At 43.7% G+C, this 22759-nt stretch overlaps 1 protein-coding gene across 2 annotated transcripts in view; it reads left to right on the top strand.

The window, feature by feature from the left end:
- The first annotated feature begins 1026 nt into the window (after nt 1-1026).
- RABEP1 (rabaptin, RAB GTPase binding effector protein 1) overlaps nt 1027-22759 on the top strand; it is a 48806-nt gene continuing 27073 nt past the window's right edge. Inside the window, exons 1-3 of one of the 2 annotated variants that reach the window (XM_082776345.1) lie at nt 1027-1343; nt 19600-19728; nt 21828-22031. In XM_082776345.1, the coding sequence (XP_082632471.1) occupies nt 1310-1343; nt 19600-19728; nt 21828-22031 (367 nt within the window). In that variant the 5' untranslated portion in view covers nt 1027-1309. The remainder of the gene's footprint in view (nt 1344-19599; nt 19729-21827; nt 22032-22759) is intronic. The other variant, XM_082776344.1, reaches the window with a different exon arrangement.

The raw sequence follows: 22759 nt of genomic DNA, 5'->3' as shown, positions 1-22759 counted from the left end.
AGTTAGGACTGGATTTTCTAAATGATTTATTGTGTTGAATGCTTATAATATCCAGCTACTTCTAAAAGAGCATACGCAGGAGCCAAGAAATTTTTGAAATGGAGCTCAAGTGATAGAAACTCAGTCCTTTGAGCATTTTGTCACTAAGCCAGCAATTTTGTGACCATTTGTCAATTCCAAATTTTCCAATGAAAAGAAATGCCTCACATCTCACACTGGAAACATGGATTAAGTAAGTCTTTACTTCGGGACCACTTTTTACAACAGCAAAAACTGAGATTTAATTCAACTTGGGCAAAATAAGTAAGTTAATCAAAATTGACAAAATGTAAAGGAATAATTTTTAAAGACTCCCTCTATTTCACTTTTGTATTTAAGTGAAAATGTAATATGAAATGCAGAATCCTGTCTTGCCATACCAAATAGTTTGACAGCAAGGCCTAAAGAAAGGTGGCTAAAAGCGAGGGGTAGGAATGGAGCCCTGTGAGCCCCAGCTTAAAAATGACTGATTTTTTTTACGTGCAATCTGTAAGACAACCAGAAAGATCTTGATCTTGGCAGGATTTGTTATAATACTATCCACTGCATTGTTGTTTTTTGTGGGTTTATATGCCCCTGAAGGATGTATAAGTCTTTCTGTATTGAAAAAGACTGGGTTTGAGATGTATTTTCCCCGTCAGGTGGAAGGATTCACACAATGTCAACACAGACCAAGGCCTGACTTGGGGAGGGGAAGAGCTCCCGTGCCTGGACTCCAGACTCCATCTCCCCAGCCCACGCCTGCATCCCTCTCCGCATTAAACACCAAAAGAGCATTTCGTTGGTGCTAAAAGCTAAAACACTTTTACAGGAGCGGCCCCAGGGATGTTCCCCGGGCCAGGCAACCCCGAAGCCCTTCTCTGGAGGCCACCCGGGGCCGGCAGAAGCCGGGCGGGCGCCTCCAGAGGGCCGGGCGCGGCTCTTCCCTTCCCGCCCTGCCGGCCGTGAGGTGACAAAGCACCGGGCGCGGGGCCGGGGGGAGGCGGCCCTGCCCCGGCCCTCACGGCCCCGGTGGCGGCGGCCGGTGCCGTGGTGGCACCGCGGGCGCCTGCGCGGCGCTCCTCCTCCACCTCCTCCTCCTCCTCCTTCTCCTCCTCCTCCTCCCGCCGGCGGCGGCCGCTGTCAGGATGAGGCGGAGGAGGCGGAGGCCCAGGCCGGCAGCTCCCGTCTCTCGCCGGGGCCCCCTGGCGTAGCGGTTCCCGCTCCGACGCCGCGGCTGGAGGCGGAGGAGGCCGCGGCGGCGCCGCCCGCCCGCCCGCCCGCCGGAGCCATGGCCCAGCCGGGCCCGAGCCCCCCGACGGACGGTAAAAGGGGGGGACGCGGCCTCGCTGCGCTGCTCCGGGCCGGGCCGCCGCGGCCTGCCCAGCCCCGGGCTCGCCTGCGGAGCTCCGCCGGCCTGGGTGGCGGCTGCCCGGCCCGGGGCGGGGGCGTCCACCGCGGGGAGCCCCGCAGCCGGAGCGGGGGAGGAGGCCCTGAGGGGACGGAGGGGCCCGGCTGGGGGGCTGGGAGGCCGTGGTGGGGTAGGGGCGGCTCCCCCAGCGTGGTGGGGCCGGGGGAGGCCCGGCGGGGGGAGGTTTGTAGGGCCGGGGGGTGCTGCCGGGCAGGGCTGGCGCGGTGCTGTGGCCGCAGCAGGTGCTCGGGGGCTGGCCTGGAGCTGGGCGTGCAGCCACCAGGAGCCCCACAGAAGGCTGAGGTCGGGATCCCGGCGGGGACAGTTGGCTCCTGTGCTGGAGGAGACAAAGGAAATGACAGCTCGCCCCTCGGGAGGAGCCCTGGCTACCTGTGTAGGAGCACGATAAGCTGTCCTGGAGGTTTTTGTCAGCAGGAGGTTATTTGTTTTGGGAGGGATTACAGACAAGGAAATATGATTTATTTTTTTTTTCTCCATGGATTAGGTTACAGAGCTGTGTATGGATCAGAAGAGCTGTAATCAGTGCTTGGTTTGGAGATGGGATTGAAGAGACAAGTCCATCTGGGCATCCCAGAGTGTATGGATGTGTGGGGAAAGGGCAGGAGAGCAAGAAACTGAAATTGAAGCTGGTCACACTGGAGGAGGGCTGGGGAGAGATGTGCAGAGCCTTGAAGGATAGGTGCTTACCCGGGCATGGCGCTATGCCAGAACTCTCCTTTTTTTTTTTTTTTTTTCTTTTTAGAGAGCAGATGAGTTTCCCTGGGAAAGTACTGTTAGAAAAGGGCAATCATGTATTCTTAATTATGCATATCTAGGGAATTGTGTGGGCTTTTTTTTTTTTCTTGGTGCCGTTACACAAGAAAGTGCTAATAATCTACGGGGATTTCAGTCTACCTTGTCAAAGTGTTAATGATGGAGGTGCTTGGACTTTTTTTATTTTTTATTTATATTTTTCTCCATTAAGGTCAATGATTGCATGGTCGTCCTGTGAGAGCACTAGGGGGAAGGTGAATTTACTTGCTGTCGTGACTGTAAGGTTGCTCTTGGTATGGGTTACTCGTGTGCTTTGTGGCAAATAACCATTGTTTATTGTTCTTTAGCCTTTTCTTGTGAGAGCTACAGAACAGCTTGCGACAATTTTTCTTCTTGGCTCCTGGCTGCAGGTGTGCAGTGGAACTGAGCAAATGTTTGCTGCTTCTTTGCCAGGAAAGGTAGTTGTATGTTAGCTGTGTGTTAGAAGTTACAAGTTGGATAGAATTTTGTTCTTGCTGTTGTTGTTTAAAAAGACACAAAGGTGCAAGTAAAACTTAGTAATTTAGTAGGTTGATGAAGTCTGTCTTGTAAGAGGTATGGGTTGCTGTCCTTCTCATGTCTTTCATCTGTGGAAAGACAAGGATAGTGTAAATAAGACCCATGGTTGGGAGGGAAGTGGCTGGAAGTTGGATGGATTCTGAAAGTTTTTGCTGTGTCCTCGCACTGATGAACTGAGAGCTTCTAAAATGGCTCCTCTCCCCCATCCTTTGGCAGTGATAGGCCCAGTTTTTGGTTTTCTTTTCATCCACTTTTATCACTCTACTGCAGTTCTCAAGCCTGATGGGCTTTTTTTTTCTTTTGTGTAACTTGCAAAAAGTGTGCCTTGAAACTTCTCCATTGTGTTTTAATATGGAGAAAAAGTAGAAGTGATTTATTCAGTGTTTTTGGCTGTCCGCACTGAATTTATTGCTCAGACGAGCAGTGTAATTTCTGTTTTAAGATTACATGTGACAAACCAGCACTGGATTTGGCCCTTCAAGAAAAAGTTACAGCTTTTGTATAATTACTGACATTGGTTGTAAATACTGTGCGCATTCTTTACCTGTGCAAGATGCATTGGCTACATTTTTTTGTTGTTGATGAAAGCAAGTATAAAAGACTCTAGTTAAAAAAATAATAATGAAACAATGCGAGAGGAATATTATATTAGAATATATATTCAATTCTAAAGCCCATACTGAAATGAAAATGGTACCAAAAGAGAGGTAGAGTAACACAAAGAAAGAGGAGAAGAATGGATGTTGGGTCCTACCCTGTTTTTGTACTTTGGCTTAGTATAGAAGTTAATAACCCTCTAATTCTTTTGTATGGGGTAATAGAGTTTCCATATGATAACAATCGCAAAAGGCTAAGTGCAGAGTCCTCTGGCTGCTCATGTGGCTTGGTGCACTGTGCTGTTAACTCTTAGCTGATTGTGGCAACCTCTGCTGCAAGTAGGTGTGTGCTCACTGATCCCGGTCAAGGTGGCTTTTTGCGGATTTCTTTTATTAATGCATGCCATCTAGATGGTATGACTGGAACGGTAATGCCTGATTTGTAAAATAAATAAATAAATAAAATAAAAAAATAATAATTCATATTTTTAAGGTGGGCAGCTTCCTTGGGCTTATTTCAGATCTGGATGCTTGCCATCTCTGAAAATAAGGTTACCAAATAAAATGTTTTGACATAGTTTTTCCCTATCAGATTGTTTGGGGTTTAATATCGCTCCTTCTTGTATCTGGAAGATGCTTCAATGAGGGAGCTGCTACTACATAAAGCACTAATTCTTCAAGACTTACTTTGCATATCCTTATTGTTGTTATTATTTGCAAATTATTGAACTCTCCTTACCGCACTAGTGAACTTAAACTGTTGGTACGCTCAGGCTGGTAAATAGTAACCGCTGATACTCTGTGATAAAGGAAACCCTTAGTGGCATGGTCTGTTGAACACTATAAGAAAAAAATCACCAGCCAGGTGATCGGAGTCACTTTTTCTTACTCCCGTGCTCAGGCCAGTAAAAATGCTGTCTCTTTTTTGTGGTCAGAGTCAGATGGCAGCTGTCAGCGCAGAGAAGCACTCAGCTGCATGCAGGAGGTTGGAGAACATTGCCATCTTGGGTTTAGTACCACTGGCAGCACCGGGGGCTGTGCTGCTGCCTCGTACCAGTACCGTGGGATCCTCCCGACAGGAGCAGAGATCTTGCTGTCGCTGTACTTCTCATGTGCCTCAGAGGTTGGCTGCTGCCAGTGGAGGGGTCTGAAATGTCACATAGACAATGAACTAACGAAACTTAAGCCTTAGCCACTTAATATGGTTCTAGTTATTTTCCTTACACATATCACTTTTAAAATGAAGTTGAAGTATCTAAATATGCTATTACTCATCTCAAAAGCTAGGTGTGGTTGGTAAGGGACTGATTTTGAGCACTGCAGTTTAGCTCTGTGTTGTTGATGTAACTGTCAAAAGTTAAACTCTTGTCTCTTGGGTACTAACTGCAGAATTGCTGGTACTTTCCAAGAGCCCCAAAATTCCTTCCCTTTCATTTTGCTTGCTTTTAATTTAGCATGCTATTTAACAGTTATTAAACAAACATGTTCAATTAAAAAAAAAATCAACACAAACGAACACATCTCTTTTTCAGTTGTACATTTTTCTGTTTGTTCAGTGGACCCGTCTGGAATTTGGCTTCAGAAGTGAGGCAGACACCTCGAACATACACCTCTTAGAATTTCTGAGGAAGTTTTGATCAGCTCAGCAGGTCGGTTTGCTCTGGAGTGGAAATATGCACATTCAGGGTGTCTGCTTTCCATATGAAGCCAAGTCCCAAATCTCTCTCTCAATTTTGAGAAATGCTGTGACCCTGTTTGTTAAAATTAGCTATTGACTTGCCTGAAGGCAGAGTGAATATACTTTATGACGTGGACTGTCTGTCTCTCTCTTGTATTTTAAATGCTGGAAAATAAAAATTCTCTGCCCGGTTTTATTGCTTCTTGGCCAGTTCACCACCATCATTGACAAGATGGCCTTCCGAAATGTTTTCTGTCCTTTCTGGCCTGCTGCCTCAAGATGCTCAGCTGCTTTCCCATAGCCCTTTGTGGGTGGAGCGGATTCCCACTGCGGAACTAGTTTGTGTGCGCTCCCTTGAAAGTGATTGAGGAAGGAATTTTGTTTTAAAACTTTTAAGAAGCTAAAACAAACAACGTCTCCCAGCGTGGGAGTGGACCAGATCCCATCGGCTTCATAACGGGTGATGGTTGAATGGCAGGCTTCCTGGGCTTTCGCTTCAGGCACTTTATTAAAAAATTCTTCTAAGATGTGAAGTTTTCTATATTTTTTATATATATATATATATATATATATATATATATATATATAATTCTGTTTAAATAAAGGTTTGTATTTAAAACAAAAAGCATGAGGTTATGGCTTTGCTCTGACTGAAGTCTTCCAAGATAAGCACTGATAGCACTGATAAGCAGCACTTACCAAGCAGACTTCCAAACTGTACCTGACAACAAGGCAGGGGTGGGAAAAAAAAACAAGACAAGGACTAGCTGTAAATGCCATTCTGTGTGTGTTTAAGAGTAACATCTTTCATTCCAAAGGTCTAGTGCTTCTGAGTGGTTTGTAGTTGGTACTTGCAGACTTGTTTCCAGTACCTGCGCCAGTGCAGTCTGAGTTACTGGTGCTAGTCTCTGCAAGTTACTCTATAAATAGGGTAAGTGTTGTGTAATTTTAGTCATGGTATAGTCAGTTAAGCATGATGATGAATTATCTCTGGAAAAATGTAAATCATTTGACATCTTTATATAAATTGGCATAGGAGGAACATGTGAGGAGTGTACCCTGAGGTAGGATTTCTGTATTTTTCAGGAAATACAGGGTTGCTTTTGAGTACTTCGCTGAAATATCCCTGGTGCTTGAGAAAAACGCTGGCTTGTTGTGTCTCATTATTAATGGTGCGTATCGTACCTTCGGAGTGCAGAACTGCAGCACATCCGTTAATGTAATGATGTCTTTCATTTGCATAGTAGCTTGTAAGTACAAAATGAAGATGGATGGCCTGACTGATGTATTTTCTTTCTAACCCAGCGGCATTTCAGCCCGTGGCCTTCAGACCCCTGTCACTCAGGTGCTACTTCTGTGCTGCCTTCCACAAACCCCTTAAAAAATAACTCTGTTGTGAGAAGGCTTTAAGTCTGGTTTTTTTATAAAGGAGGCCTGGGGGGTTCTAGGAAAAAAAAAAAAAAAAAGGACTGAAAAAACACTGATTTCACCTGTCAGAACAGAGGAAACCTCCCTAGGTACCCTTAACACCAGAAGGGCCACTTGATGTCTGTCTCTGTAATTGCTTTCTTCTTAGCTTACAGTGTGCCCAAGTCAGTTATTAAGAAAACTTCAGATTGCTGTGTTTTGTTTTGTTCCTGTTTTCCTTTTTTCCTACTCATGTCTGCTTCTTTCAGCCATGACTTCTGTTGGCAGCCAGCTGCCTTGCGGTGCCTCTGTTCTCCCTCCTGTCCTCATCCCGTGCTCATCTTCTGTGGTCAAGCCCCTCCACATACAACAGAGAATAAAATGAAAGCTTTCATGTCACCCTTCACATCTGTTTCCATCTCCCCTGGCAATTTCTGTTTCCACACAGCTAAGTGACTGGTTAATTCCTCTGAAACATTGCCTTGCGTGACCTTTGGATGCTTCCCCTCCAAGGCCAAGCGGCTGTTCAACTGTCCTGGACAACCGCTGCTGCTCAGCTCATCCTCTGGTTTCCTCTGGGCTCCTTCCCACCCACCATCACCTCCTCTTCCTTAAACACTGCTCTTCCTCCTGCAGGCCTTTTGCTGCCTCCCGTCTGTGGACACCCCCTGTTTCTTGTGTCAGCTGCTCCAGCCTTTGCTTGCTCTGCTCTCTGGTTGGGATGTCCTCAGTATCCTTCCTCCGTGCCTCCACTCTGCTGCTGGAGAAAATTGTAGGAGTGCACTTTCTTCGTGAAAAATTTCTTCTTTTCTTTTCCAGACAGCACTGCTCGCCAGCTATGCTGATTCTTAGCTTGTTTGCTGTCCTGTTCTTGTGGACTTTTTTTTTTTTTTTGGTTTATTTTTAAGATCTTGTCAGCTTTTATTAAAAAGAGAAGGTCTTCTCTTGCTTTCCTCTTGGTACAGAGCAGGTACTCACCTGCTTTTCAGCCCCCCTGCCTTATGCATTTCATGCAGATTCAGTGTTTTCTCCGAACCAGCTGTAGAGTTTGGCAGGCGTTGGACCTCAGCTACTCACCTATTTATCATGAGATTGGCTGACATCTGATTCTTTATTACCTTGGTTTCTTTATATGTAAACCAAAGCGGTTATATGCATCACGGATTGCAGAAATTAATTGCTGGAGGTTAACTGCTGATCTCCTTTGGAACGGTAGAGAAACAAAGGAGCCCCAAACCTCACCTGCCAGAGCAGTTCTGAAGACGTGGTTTGGGTAGGGAGCAGGGCAGGCAGCCCGCTGTGTGACTCCTCACATCGTGCTGCAGGCTGCTAGAGCCCTGTGTTGCCTCGTGTCCCCACCATAACTGCAAAATAGATCTTAAGAGCTTAAAAAAAACATCTACCAAGCCTGATTTAATAAAGAAGAGAGGCTTGTTGTGCCGTGGTGCTTCACACCGAGGGAAGAAATTTAAATTTAGGTGGGAATTTCTTTGTGTTCTTCTTCTGTCGTTTTGTGGCTTCTGAAAATAACCTTTCCAATAAAATTGTTATGTCATTTGTGTTCTGTAGAAATTATACATGGCAAAGAAAATCAGAATCAATAATTGAAAGACAGCAGAATCGTTTCTATGGATGCTCCTGAGGGTATGGCTTGTAGGTGAGAGGAAGCGATTAACTGAGGATGAGACCAACCCAGCTTTGTTGATTGAGCAGTGTTGCCAAGGCTTCAAGAAAGTATCCCGAATAGACTGCAAGATTTGTATTTGCTGCTTTTGTTGATGCATGTTTTTAATTTCCAGCCAGTTGCAACAAGGCCTGAAATGCTATTTAAATGGCAACAAAAGAGAAAAATATGCAAAATTATAAAGAAGAAAGATCACTCTTTCACCTTCTTAAATTTTTGTCTCAGTGCTTCCATGCAGAACTGTTTACCCACCGCACCCATGCCTTGGCAGGGTAACGTTGTATTTGCACGTGTGGTTACCATTGCAGTGTTCCTCAGCAAGAGATCTTTGTGCCATGTGTTAAGTGCTGCTACAGCAGTGCTCTGTGAAATGATTGGGTTGGCAACATGGTTGGTTACGTTAAAGAAAGAAACACAGAATCAAGTAACTTGCAAACACTAACTTGTCTACAAGCACAGAATACAGAAATATTCCTTACATCTGTATTTGCACTGGCTTAATCTATAGAGGGAAGAAGCACAGATGAGTGCTCGAAGTTACTGTTCAAGCAGCTGCTTATCTTAACCATCCCTATAAATGTCAGTGTCTGGTGCCCCTTCAGCAAATTGTATTTCCCAAGGCCTGCTGAAGATGTCCTAGACTCCCATTGACTACAGACACGAGGGTTGGAACACCATCTTACATCTTACACAGCGATGGGCTGTGCCAAGATCCCTGATGTAACTGAGCTGTGCTGTTACTTGCTTTATTTTGGTGGAATATGAAACTCGAGTTTGGCTCTGTTCATTCAAAGCATCTCATAAACTGACATCTTTATGTCATCTGTTACATTTTCTTTTAGGGATGATTAATTGGTTTCACGTAATACTTCCTTAATTGTCAGCTCACAATGCCTGTTTACATTTTTTCTTTGTGTGTGTCTAGAGACGTGTGCTAAATTAATGGGAAAGCAATTAGCCAGACTCCAGATTCAGTGCTTGACTGACATCTCTAACTGTGAGCATTACAGCTGTCTGCCTGGTCTGCACAGCTTCTGCTTGACTTCTAGATGAAACCAGGGATGAAGATGCTAAATCCCTAAATAGTGTAGAAAACCCTGGTGGATTCGCTGGAGGCACGGAGGCTAACGTTTACCTGATGATACACAGGAGGGGTTGTGATGGCACGTTACAGGGTCTGATTTAGCTGCAGTTTTGCACTCATGTCCTTGCTTTCAAATAAAAGTAAATGTGAGCCTAACCTGGCTGTGGCGTTGAACTGTTTTCCCATATGTTTTTACCTCCAGCTTGGTTTTGTACCAGTCTGAATGTGCTTACATGGGAGACACCCGTTCAGTTGGGTTTGTTCAAACTGTGTGTGTACAAACACGGGTGGGAAAGGCGAGCTTTGGAGCTGGTGTTCTGGCACAGGTTACGTTGCAACTGACCCTAGATGGCCTGAATGGAAATCAGGATTTGGAGAAGGCCATTTATCGCTTTTATGACAGCCATAAAGTCTTGTAAAGAAAGAAAAAGGGGAAAAACCCAACTCTACCCTACCCTGAGCTTGGTCACCAGAAGGGAGCGCAGGGCAGCAGGAAAGCCAGGCTCCCAGAGTCATGTTCCCTCCTCACCTTTGTGCCTGCTCGACACGTGGGAGCCGCTGCTGGGCCACTTCAGCACAGCCACCCAGTGGAGAGCCGCTCACTGCTGGATTAATGAGTTTAATTGATTCAGTGAGTATTAGAGCCGGCACAAAGGAAGGGGTGGAGACCTCCCGGTGGCGATACGGATGTGTTGTGCAGACTCCTGTTCACGGTTTGAAGCAGCCTGCAGCCTCGCTGCCGTGTTCGTGGCGGTTCTGGTACACGTCAGCCACGTGATGAGCGTGGGCAGGGTCCTGATGGGCTGAAAGTAAGTGGTTTGACACCTCTCTGTCCCCAGCTTTGTGCTGTATCACCTCGCTGCTCCCATTGCTGCACAGCCCCACGGGTCCTCGTACTGTGCTGGGGCTAACCCGGGGCGAGGTGGGGGCCTGGGTTACCCAAAAAGGTGAACACTGGGGCTGCAGTTTACTTTGAATGATCATAACAACTGCAGGCTTAGTTAAGTCTTCATGTTGTTTTGCTTATTCTCCAGGCATATGTATATATTTAAACGTTGCAGTGTAAATGAAAACTTCATGCTGGAGGAGGAATTTCTTCCTTTTTAACTGCTCAGAAATGCGTTTAGTGACAAGTGGTAGCAAAAAGTAGAAATATATAGACTGATGGCAGTGCTTCCTGTCAAGAAATAGATTATGGAGACTTGGGGGAGTAGTAGGCTGTTGTTCTCAGGGAAACTATTAAATTGCTGCAGAAACCTTACTCCCAACGATAGGGACTGTATCCTGTTCCTTATCAAATAAAGATGCTAATCATCTTTTATTAGTTGTCATACTGTACTTATCACCACGGTGTCTCCATAAATACATCTGGCAGCCACATTTTCCAGGCCATTTATCAAGATTTATATCCTGGAAGTGGTTACTCTGAGGCACCATGTGTTCATGCCTGCAAGGGGCTCTTCTCACAGCTAACACTTCTGAAATGACTCTGCCTTGAAACCGGGTCCTAGCCTGGTCCTGTCCTCTGTTCGTTCTCTGGCTACCCGTTTGGGCCGCCAAATGTTGTAGGAAGGGACAGGGAACCGCAGAGGGAATGATGTGACATTAACCCCTCTTATGGTGTTAGTTCAAATTCATGACTATGGGTCCTGTGTGAGTTACTGCTATCTCAGAAGCTTTTCTGGTACCTGTAACCATACGTGGGTGCTGTCTGGTAGCTGCAGGGGTGGGATGTGTTTGCATCCTGTTCCTGACCATGTTGGTTTTGAAATTGTGCAGAGAGGCTGACTTGCTGTCGGTGGTGCTCTCCTCACACCTGTAGTAATGGTAAACTAGAGAAGCTTTTTGTTTTTCTCATTGTCTTCTCCTGTTGGTCTGCCTGTGTGTTTCTCTCCCCAGTCAGATATTTCAATTTTGTTATCTTCCTTGGAGTTTCTCGCTCTGCTGGGTCATGTTGGTTCCTTCTGCACAGAGATGGGGTGGCAGGGTGTTGGGATGGTAAGTAGCCTGAAGGCTCTCAAAGCCACACCACAATCAATCAGCCCTACAGCAAATGGCAGCACAGCGTGAGGTCTTGCAGGACTGGTATTCGGGGGAATTTGGAATTAATGGGAACGGGTATGTTTTATATGTTCATTTACTTCATCGCAGCGAACAATGCAGTGGGGTTGTTTTTGTTGCTCTGGGAGCTGAGTCACACTTTATTCACTTTTTTTTTCCCTAAAAGAGGACAGCCATTAATAAATCTGTGAGCGGTGTGACAAACATGTTAGAAGGAGTCAAAGGGATTTTTTCTCCTCCCACTGCAGATGAGTCAGCAATTACAGTATTGTGAAAGAAAATCAGCACCGAGTTTGTTGTCTGGGCATGGTAAACGTTTACATCTTAAAAACCATTTATACTAGCGGTGTTCTGAGTGCTGGCTTCTGTAAGTGGTCTCCTGCATAGCGGAGCAAGTGTCAGAAGCTTTCCCTAAATGCCCGTCCATCTGAAATGAGAATATTTGATCAGAACAGCAGATTTCTGGTGGTTTACTCAAGGAGGTATTAACAACTGTTTCCATTCTGTCTCTTTGCAAGGTAAGATCCTCTGAAGACCGCTCTGTCAGGGGTAATTGCCACGTGAAGTAGCGTTGTCCTGTTCTGAACTTTGGCTGTTTTGTACACGTGATGGTTAGATCTGGGAGCGTGTCAAGGCTTGGCAGAAGCCTCCCTGCACAAACACGAAGGCTCATTCATATTCTTGATGTTACTTTGGTCAAGAAGAATGGAGCTGCCTGGCTGTTTATTGGGACTTCAAAATACTACGAGAGGGGAGTAGCTGGCGCTGCTGGAGGGTTTTGTTTAGGGGCTAAAGGGCCTCCTCTGTCTGCTTGAAACACCTTTCTGCTGCCTGCCTAGCTTACAGGTTAGCGAGGTAGGGCAGCCTGATGAAATAAAAGGAGTGGCAACGCGCACGTGAACGCTGACGTGTTTGACAGGTGCATTGTTTAAGCATAGATACTGTACTAAATGCTTGAAAAGCTTTGCCAAGGGATCAAGTTGGACTGTGACTGCAGGGTATGTAGATCCAGACTAGCTTTAAGCTGATAGTGGTGTAATCGTAGCAGCAACGACACTCGGCACAAGCTGTGAATCCTTTTAGAGAAACCTGACCAATACTTGGATGCTTAACCTTTGCTGTGGTTTGTGCTGTCATCACCATGCTCGCTTGTTTGCTCAAGCAGTGGCTAGCCTGGGTAAATGTACACAGCCTGTAGAGTAAATAGATCCTCCATAAACCCAAGAAGTCATTGAATTTTATTTCTGCCGAGACTTTTTTTTTTTTTTTAAATGAGCCTTTTATAAAGAAAGGTTATAAAAATGAAAAATTGTCAGTGTTACAGTGAGGGAGAGTAAGATAGAAGCACAGAGAGATCAAGGAACATGCTGGTGACTGAGATGAGAGTAATAACTCAGTTCTCTCTTTTTTTTTGTCTCTATAGGTGAATTCAGTGTCTCTGTTCATTAAACTGTAACTTGCTTGCTGTTGACTTATGCGGAACTCAAACTCATTGTGTTTCTGAGCAGATTCACTGATGGTGGCAGTAGGATGACCACGTGCAGCCAAAATACTTTCTCTGGCTTACCATCCATCATGATGTCTAGCTGACTTTTCCTACACCGTGATTGATCCACTGCTGCCCTATTTAAATTACCATTTAATTGATGGGGCGGAGAGGGTGGTGTTACTCTTGAAAAAATACTGATAGTGTTTTCCAGAAGCTTTGAGGGATTGTACTCCTCACCTTCCAAAGTATCAATGGCAGGAATTAATTAGAGGAAAAACTAAGGACAACAAAACCCCACGTTCATTGGCTGGAAACTTGCATGGAGAAGGTCAAGTGTGTGCACAAAACAGCAAAAGGCTGGTTAAAGGGTAAAGGAAAAGGACCTGCTACTGTGGTGAGGGGTGCAGGAAAGAACAGGCTACTGATGGAGGTAGGGGACTGCCCTTGGGAGGTGAAGGTGCTTTTGGCAAATGTAAAATAAATTACTGGGGAAAAGAGTCCAAGCCCACTTCTGTGCATACAACCCTATGTAAATAGCTGCATTCCCGTGATACCTGATGCGAGTGACCGCTGTTCCATTGCATTCTGATTTAAATAATGTTTAGCTAAGCATAAACTTAAAACTAGACTTAAATTACCTGGGGCCAGAATGACTAAATGTGTGGAAGAGGTGAGGAGCATTACTCACCACGTGAATCGGCCTTATCAAGATTGGGAGGAGGTAAGTTGTGATTCCCCTTCACCGAGGGCGACGGGAGCATCGGGGATTTGGACTCCAGAACAGCAACTGCCCGGTTTTGTGTCCGAGAAGAAAGGCGAGGGAGGCAGTAACAAAGCAAGGAAGTAGTTAATGTGTTGTGTGCCCCATAGGAAGGAGAGAAAAAGAGGGAAGTAGTAGTGGAGAAAAACGGAGAAGGAGAAACAATGTCTTCGCTTCTTTTTCCCCTTATAATTCTACATGACAACATTCACTGTGTGATCATGCTTCCAGGACGATTTGGGTAAAAATGGTTGCACAAGGAAGACAGAGGACAACAAGTTGCCTTACTAGCGAGTACTACATGGCATTTTTGGTAATCAGCATTTGACCTGAACCTGGAAACGCTTTCAGCGTTGTTTGCTGGCTGTGCACCTGGGCGCTGATGTAGAACAGCAGTGCCAGCTGTCGCTGCGCTCGGGGCGGCAGCCGCCCCAACCCCAGCTGGTGGGAGCAGGAGCGGGTTCCTCGGGGATACCTGCAGCATGCAAGCAGCTCGCTTCAAATGCCGTGGAGATGGTCATACAAACGGCTGCATGGGTTTTTACAGTACCACATCAAAAGTTATCTAGTTGTTAATTAATCCTTGGATAGCTAGAAGTCACGCAAAGGACCCTTGTTTTCTCTAGAAGAGACTCCTTCCCATCTCACCTTCTTCATTTCTTTAGACTTTAATTATTTAAATGTTGTGTTTCTTTGAGATCCTTACAGTAGCATGTCATACAGTGCTTAAAACAAGGAAAATAAAGAATAGGAACAGGCATTACTGAGACTACAAGTTACAGTGGAAAAGTTAGATACTATTTTCATAGCATAATGCAAGCTGTTCTGCTTGATGTTATGTATTTATAATGTGGTTAGATGTTTAATGTGCAGTGCTCAGTTGAATGTTTTTGATACTGCAATTGTTGATTTACTGCAATAAAAAGTTATTATAACTGATATGCTGCAGCAGGGCTCAGTTCAGTATCTTAACTGATACGTGCATTTGACTCCACCACCAAGTTTTAATGAACATAGCATTAAATTAGTACTGGATTCTTGCTTGCGAATGTTTAGTCAGTACAGAAGGAATTAGGGATGTCAAATAACCTTCAGCTGTACCATAAGCTATAAGTTGTTGGGCAGATGTAACAAGGTCTCTGAAAGCCACAGTGCCCAAAATAGGGAACTGCCTAAAAGTTACTTCTGCAGAATTGCTGGTAATGATATTGGCAAGCAGCAGCGTGTCTCCCGTAGCACAGCTGCAGGATCGCCGTCTTTCCTTCTCTTTCTGGATCCTGGCTGTCAGCACTGCGCGCAGTGATGTCCTCAGGAAAGGAGATTTGTGACAATGCAAAGGGTTTTGTTGCCTCTGAAAATGAGTTCTCTGTCCTTAAATAAAACTAAACGAATGTATGCTGACCAATAAGCTATAGACGTTTGTCCAGAAGAGGTAAATGAAATGCTTGATGCTTACAAATGCAAGTTTGGGAAAGCAAATAATTCTTTTTTTCCTTCTACACCACTCCCACCCCCTTTTATTTTCCCCTTCAGTTTGGTGTGCTGCTGTTCAAGTGTGTAAAGGAAAGCTTTGCTCCTTGAAGAGAACACCACTTCAATGTCATAAATCGGGAATTTTTTCTGTTCAACTCGCTTACTAAAAAAACCCTACTTTCGGGTGCCACTTACCAAACAACTGCATTCTTTGGAGTATGTTTTGCAAGTTGTTTGTTTTAATCAAATCTTTAAAGAAAATAAAACTAAGAAAAGCTATCTGCAGTCAAAATACATGTACTGGTGGCAGACTTCTAGACTGCAAATTTATGTAGCACCGTAAATGTGGCTCCAATATGCCATCGTGGTGGATAAAAATTAGGGCTGTTAGGAAATAAGCATGAAGAAAAAAATGCTCGAGACAGAGGTATGGAAAAAATAAAAAGATATGGCTGCCCAATCATAACAGGAAAAGGAAGAGGTGGAAAGTGACACGAGTGACTTATGTCTAGCAAATATTTTGGAGGCAAGTAGTTTGTTTCTGATCTGTTTTTCAGATTTCAGCTGTAGGACTGAACTCTTGATATCATGTTTGACATCCTAAATATCAAGTGGAAAGCTTTGTGGTATTAATTTTATAAATAGACCTAGTACTCAAAAATAAACTTGGTGATAATCGGCTTTGTCTGTCTTAATTCAGGAATGGTCACTACATGTTTGCATAACTGGGAACTGTCATAGATAAAATTTAATCCTTTTGGGAGCTGATCTGTGAAGCAGCGTTTAAGTAACTAGTCACATATAGGACGTGTGCTTGTTCGTGTGTTTGCCTTATGTTGAAACCTTGCCTTGTGTTGTTTTAAGAGAAAGTTTGGTCTTTTTTTCACTGTAGTTTCTTGTTACGTGCTCCAATAGTCTCATAGCCTTCTCGTAAATGGATGGCTCCACTCATAAGTGGATTTTGCTGCCCTTCTTTTGAGTTCTTCCACCTGGTTAAGCCATGTAATAGCATGCAGTGTGTTTTATAACGTTAAACAGGTAGATGGTGATCCCTGCTCTTGACATGAAGTACCTATACAACATCCGTGTAGTTCGTTAGAAACAAAGCTGGTAATGCCCTTGGTTTGTCTGACTGCCATCAGTAGTCCCCAATACCCTAAAAAAAAGCCTTATTTGTAGAGTAATGGTTGGCCAAAGTGACTTCTGGTTTGCTTGCTTCATTTTCAGTTCGGCCTATCAATTTTAGTTTAAACTCTTATCGGTGCTGTTTTGTGAGTTACCAAGTGGGTCTGTAGGGTTTTTGTTTGCTTCTTAATGAGTTAGGGTCCAAACTGGGGAGTTAGGCCTCCCATACTGCCTCTCTTAGGGGATACAGAGTGCTCCCTGCCTCCTGGGGGCCGGCGTGTAATGGTGGCTCCTGTCATAGAGCGGTTCGCTGTGTGCTTCATCGATGTCCTCAGCCTTTCTGTGTATGGTGCTCCCATTCATGAACAATTCCAAAATGAACAGTTTTTGGTGGTTGGGTTTTGTTTTGTTTTTTTTTTTTTTTTTTTTTGGCAGCCTATGATGGCAAATAAAAACTTTTCTTTCTCAGCTCTTTTACAGAACTGAGGTGATTTGGGCCTAACTTCAGAGCAAGACTTCAGCTATAAATGACAGTGATCTAATTGAAAATCTCTGAATGTCCCTTTCCTGCCAGTGACTTCAGTGCTTTTCCAGGCAGGCTTTAATCTGTGTAATGTGGCCTGCGGTTACCTGCAGCTGGCAGTTCAAATTTGGGTTCGTTCTAGAAAGTGGAGTGTCTGTATTGCTGTCGTACAAACCATATCCACTGAAAAGACAATCTTTTTGTGAAAATATAACCATTTTCACTTAGTAGAAAGAAGGTAGTTGTGATGATGTCTTAAAAATAACCTGCTTTTCTTTTTACACATACGCATTTCTGGGGGTTGACATATAATATGATTTATTTTCCTCGGGTGCATGTGTTAGTGAAATGTGGATAACGCTGGTGTGGGGAAACTCCTCTTCTGTGTGTGGAACGCCAGGATCTGTCCTGAACATACCTCATACGGGTGGTAAAAACACTTTGAGCCTAGTACATGAATGAAAGCAATAGTGCTAACACATAGTTGTGCCGATGTGTGGCCTGCAGATCTCACCTGTCGCCATTTGCTCTTCCCAGGGCCTACAGCTGGCCTGGCAGCAGCCAGAGCACTGTAGTGCCAGGTTATTCACTTTTTTCTTTTTACATGCAACTGGCAGGCTGGAGAGAAAGGCCACACTGTAAAAACAAAAGCACTTGAAGTTTCATTTCCATTTCCTGCTTGGTGACCCTGCCACCCCTCTCTGCTTGGGCGGGAGGGTTTAGGAAGGCCGAACTTCTTGTTGCCTCAGCTTAAAGTGTTGGCTCTTGTGGTGTCCTCTGCCCTCCGTCCTCGGCAGAAGCAAGTCTTCTCTTCAGAAGAAATATAATTTGGTTGCTTTGCACAGCCAAAGTTTGCTTTCTGATGGGAGCAGTAGCACAGCCGCTGTTGTGAGGTCTTCAAAATGTCGGTCATACGGCAAGTGATGCCTAGATTCCTTTTTGCTTTCTTTTCAACTTGTGTGTATGGCTCTGGGCACCTGCCCGGCTGTGGCACAATCCAGCCTTCCCTAGATATTAGAGCCTGTCACCGCGTCCCTTCAAGAGCCGAAGCCATGGCACCAGAAGCGCCTCCTCCAAGCCTGGCCTGGCCTGGCTCTGAGGCGGCGGCGTGGTGGCTGTGGGGGCTCCGCCAGGCGCCTCCAGCCCTGCTGCCTGGCTGCCTTGGCTTCCAGCATCGATCTCTCTCGAGCCAGTGGGGAGTGGAAGCATAGGCTTACCCTTCTGCAAGAGATCGAAGGCAGCTCTTTAGCCTTGGGAAGTGCTGTCGAGCCTGGGCCTGGCTCCACGCATGCTGTTTCAGTCCTGGTTTTGATCCAGGCGCTTTCTGAGCTCCTTTGAAGCTTTCCTCTCAGTGAGCTGTCTTTGCTGCAGGTTTCTTTTGCATTCTGGAGAGTTCCCCTGTGCAGTTTGCCTTGCAGAATCCCAATAAGAGAGGGTGGCCAGGAAAGCTGATGTCTTGATACTGAAAGTTCAATTGAAAAAGTGAAATGAAGATTTCTTTGGTTCTGTAGCTACATATACCTTTTATCCAGCATGGAGTTGAGCAGATAACTTAAGCACTACGTTTTATAATACCACAGGCCCTCATAAACAGCGATCAGTAAAACATACCAGTGCATTTAAAAGATCCTTTTGTTCATGTCTGCAGTTACTCTAAGTCATCTGGTACTAAAAATAAACATAACACACACAGCCTCAATGGCGTTCACCAGCCAGCATTTTACCACTGTAAGCTGTAGATCTGCTGCCACCGCTTTGCAAATCTCAATGTTTGCTGCTGCTGAAGTTGTGTGGCCACTGTACTACGTTTTCTGTACTTGGTTTTAGTGGTAAGTGTTTTGGGTGGGCTATGTAAGCGTGTCTGATGGATCAATATTTTGTGTATGTAGTCTGTGCTGTGTAGGGACTATAACTGAAACAAAGTGATTCAGCTTTTCTACCAGACGGAGCTGGAACATGTCCATAAAATGCTTTTGCAGAACAGATAGAGGATTGCTTAGAGGAACGCTGTTTGCTCAGTGCATTGCCGCATGGAGGTGGGTTTTGTTTGAGCTCATCTGCCTCTTGTTTCTATTTTGAATTTGAGTTCTGAGGTGTATAGTAGGAAACCCTCTGGCACCTAAAGCAGGCCTGTGCTTCTTGAGGTGTGAAGTAGTTAATATTGCACATGAAGATCAGTATTACAGGGGTGGCGGTTGTGCTTCTCACTCTTTATAGTGTCATGCAGCGTTGTGGTGATCGTGTTGTAACAGTCTTCAGTGCCTTGTGGACTTAATACTATTCCTTTTGTTTGCCATACCACCAGGTCATCTGCTAATGCAGTAAATACTGGAAAATGCAGATATATATGTGCTCGCTTACGGATTTTTACCTGCTGGAAACAGGAAGCGTTTGATCTGATGATCAGTTATTTCTCCATAGATTGTGGTCAACTTCTGGCAGTTTGGTTGAATGAATGTAGTTTGCAAAATGTGTTAATGGAAGTGCAGAACTGAAGGCAGGAGACATCAAGGCATCATGTTTTAGTTTATGATTTTTTTTTTGTCTGTAGTTGTTAGCTCAGCAGCTGTTGTTGAGTTTTCTTCAACCTTAGCCTTTGAGAACTTGGTGCTTTGATGCTCGGCCTTCACGGGCTTTTTGTTTGTTTTTTCCCAATTGCTTTCTTCGGTGTATTTACAGAAGTATGATTTTCTTTGGGGGAATTGTTTTCTATAGAATTCCCTGCCACGTTCCCAAATAGCTGTGGAGATACCTACTGCGATTTGATGCTGCAGTCTAAGAGAACTTACCTTCCCTCTGTGCTTAAAGGACTCTCACTGGTTGTTCTGATTTATTGTGGGGCAACAGTTGAACTAATTAATAAATATACTTCAAAAAGCAAAAGCCTCAAACCTCTAAGTTGCAGAATGGGATGCCTTAACTGTTAGTGACGTACCTTATCTTCTGTTTTATTTTTAGTTGCTCTTCTACAACGGGTGGCAGAATTGGAAAAGGTCAATGCAGAATTTCTGCGCACCAAGCAGCAACTCGAGCAAGAATTTAATCAAAAGAGAGCGAAATTTAAGGAGCTGTACTTGGCTAAGGAAGGTAAGTTCTCTATTTTCTGGATTCTTTGAAAGTTTAAATAAACTTTAGCTGTATGTAAAGCCTATATGAAGAATAACCTCTGTAATGCCAACTACTGCTTCCCATTTGCACATGCACACCACAATTTTTTTTTTCCTCTGGTTAAGGATAATCCTAGTTAGGATTTAAGATAATTTTCTTCCAATACTGGGATAATTGGCTACATACCCATTATGAGATAACACATTGCTTTTGATTTGCCAAAAATGGAAAAGTAAGGTCTTAAACAGTTATAGTAAGAATGTAAGAGATGAGTAGGGAGTAAAATTCAATTGGTGGCTCTTTAGCTTACAGGAACAAATTTTTGGAATTAATTTAAAAATTTGGCTGCACAGACAGGAGTCAGCCGAGCAACTTGTTGTACATCCAGACACATCACCCCTGAATTTAATACCAACTCTAAAGTCAGTGTGCTCATTCTCTCTGAACAGCAGCTGAAGCAGAAAGATGTAGTCTAGATGATGTGCTTTTCATGCTTTGTGGCTAGCTTCTTTCATACAGTATTAATTTGTCTTACTTTTCAATCTGAGCTAGAATGTAAGCAGAAAAACATTGTAAAAATTTTAATGCTAGCCAAGGGCATTTATTTCAATAGCATGCTGTAGGAAAATTTGAACCATATGAGCTCAAATATCCAATGAAGACTTGGAGAGTAGTGATAGTTGCTGTTCTGAGACCCAAATTGGTTTACTTCTAATTCTGATGATTTTCTGTCCTTAACATATGAAAGCAAACCCAAAAAATAATGCATTAGGACTGCAGCTGCTTGTATTAGCTTATGAGAGCAGAAATACAACAGGCATAATGAAGATCAGATCATACAGAAGGCCTATTTCTTTGTGTTTCTAGCAGCTGGATGAAAGGAAATTTGAGATACAAGATGCTGCTGATGAGATCAGCAGTACTTCTCTCTTTTCCAAACAGTCAAAAAATAGAAAATTATGATGATCAAAAAAAACAACTTTTATATGTACCAGAGTGAAAGGATACCAGAGAAGAATATACAAGCAATTACTTCCCCCCCTCCACCAAAGCTTTTTCCCCCTCTTTGTACTCTGAGACCCTTTCCTAAAAATACATGTGGGACAGTGGCAGGCTATCTTTAACACTGTCATTTAGGAACTAAATAACATAGATGCTATAGGATTTTGTGGTGGTAGTGGTTGTTGTTGTTTTAATTCAAGGATTAATGTCCTTTTTAGTACTCAATTAGCTTAGAGTTTCATATTCTTTTTCAAGTAGTAAGGTCTTGGGCACCAGGCTTGATTAATAGAGATAGCTTGTTGTTTTTGTATGCTGGCCAGATCTTTCTGCTAAAGTTATTGCTGTTGAAATAGGCTACATGGGCATAAAACTATATTTTCTGTTAGTACTTTTAGAATTAATTGTATAATATATAGCATTTAAAGCTTTTGCTTCAGATTAACTGAAACCTCTAGAGGATAATATGAAATTAGTTTAATCTCTGCTTCTGGTTGCAACAATTAGGGAAGTAGTGGACATTCAGTTGAATGCATCTCTTTTTCTAGTGGAAACAGGCACAATAGAGCAAATTTGGCTGCTTAGTTTTCATATACGGGCTCCAGGTAGTGTTCACAGAGTGTTTCTAGTCTAGAATACAAAGTATTCTGTCCAAATTTGGACCAAGTTGGTGCCAAAAATGGTGAAGAACTGTCTTCCTCTCTGTTGGTTTTATCTTTTCCAAATTCATTACCAGAATGAATTAAATAGTACTGAACTAATTAAAAGCACAGTTCACCTTCACCAGGCATGTTCATTCATAGGTTACAGCTACACTGTCTGATTTGTGGCTGCATCAGCAAAAAAAGAGTCACTTTTCAAGTAAAAGTCAAATAAAAGACAAGGGCAAATGAATTCAAGATAATGTTCCCTAAAGATACCTGCTAACATTTGTTCAGTTGTTATAGGTAGATGCTGTTATATCAGCGCTTCCCTCCCTGCCCTTGTTAGAGCACTGCTCTTTGTCATAGCAACTGTGGATACTCTTCAGATTGAATTTATTTTTAATCAAGCTAAATGGAAATAATAATACTTTTCAGAGGACCTGAAAAGACAAAATGCAGTGCTTCAAGCAGCCCAAGATGATCTGGGACAATTGCGGACACAACTGATGGAAGCTCATGCTGAAATGGAGAACATCAAAGCTATAGCCACTGTCTCTGAGAATACAAAGCAGGAAGCTATCGATGAGGTGAAGAGACAGTGGCAAGAAGAAGTGGCCTCACTGCAAGCTGTAATGAAAGGTAACAACCTGACAAGCCACTGCCACTGAGATCAGACACCTCCTTAGCATGCATTCTGTGATTTATGTATGCTCTCGTACAGAGTATGGAAAGTTGCTCTTCATGGCTTGGCAAAACTGAGCTACAGAATGGGCAGATCAAGCATAATTTCTAGGCTTGGCAAAAGGAGCTTGGTTCTTCTTTTCTGGTAATATGGAGATAAAAGTTAGAAGGAATCATGGCAGTGGGAATTTCCACATATATACAAAACATTTCTGAGGAACTGGGAATGTGATACTTCATCCTTCATGAAGATAAGTATAATACATGTGATTTGGCAAGTCTGAAAACAGCTTTAGGCTGACAGCATGATTCTGTTCTCTCCTGTGTAAACACAGTTCTGCTGTCAGACAGTTGTGTCCCTCCAATATCATCACATGGACTTTTCCCCAGGCTAGTTACTGCATGTGTTGCTGTTTTTCAGCTCTGGGTCTTCATGTTTGTTTTTTTTTTGTGTGTGTTTTTTTTTTTTTTTCTAGATGTTTCTGAGCTATTCTTTATTATCTTTGCATGTTGTGCAGCTGTTCTAATTTCTGAGACAAACTATATTCAAGGAATAAAATATAGGATGTAAACTGGGAACAAATTGTTGCCATAACTGGCTGTTTTCTTCAAGGTTCACAAACAAGATCATAATATCCTGAGTCTACAGTCTATAGTTGCATTTTAGAGTGAGGAAGTAGGATTTC

This window comes from Aythya marila (assembly GCF_965140915.1).
Source record: "Aythya marila genome assembly, chromosome: 20".
NCBI classification, from domain to species: Eukaryota; Metazoa; Chordata; class Aves; order Anseriformes; family Anatidae; genus Aythya; species Aythya marila.
The sequence above is the reverse complement of the archived record's forward strand: the minus strand, read 5'-3'. Positions and strand labels throughout refer to the sequence as shown.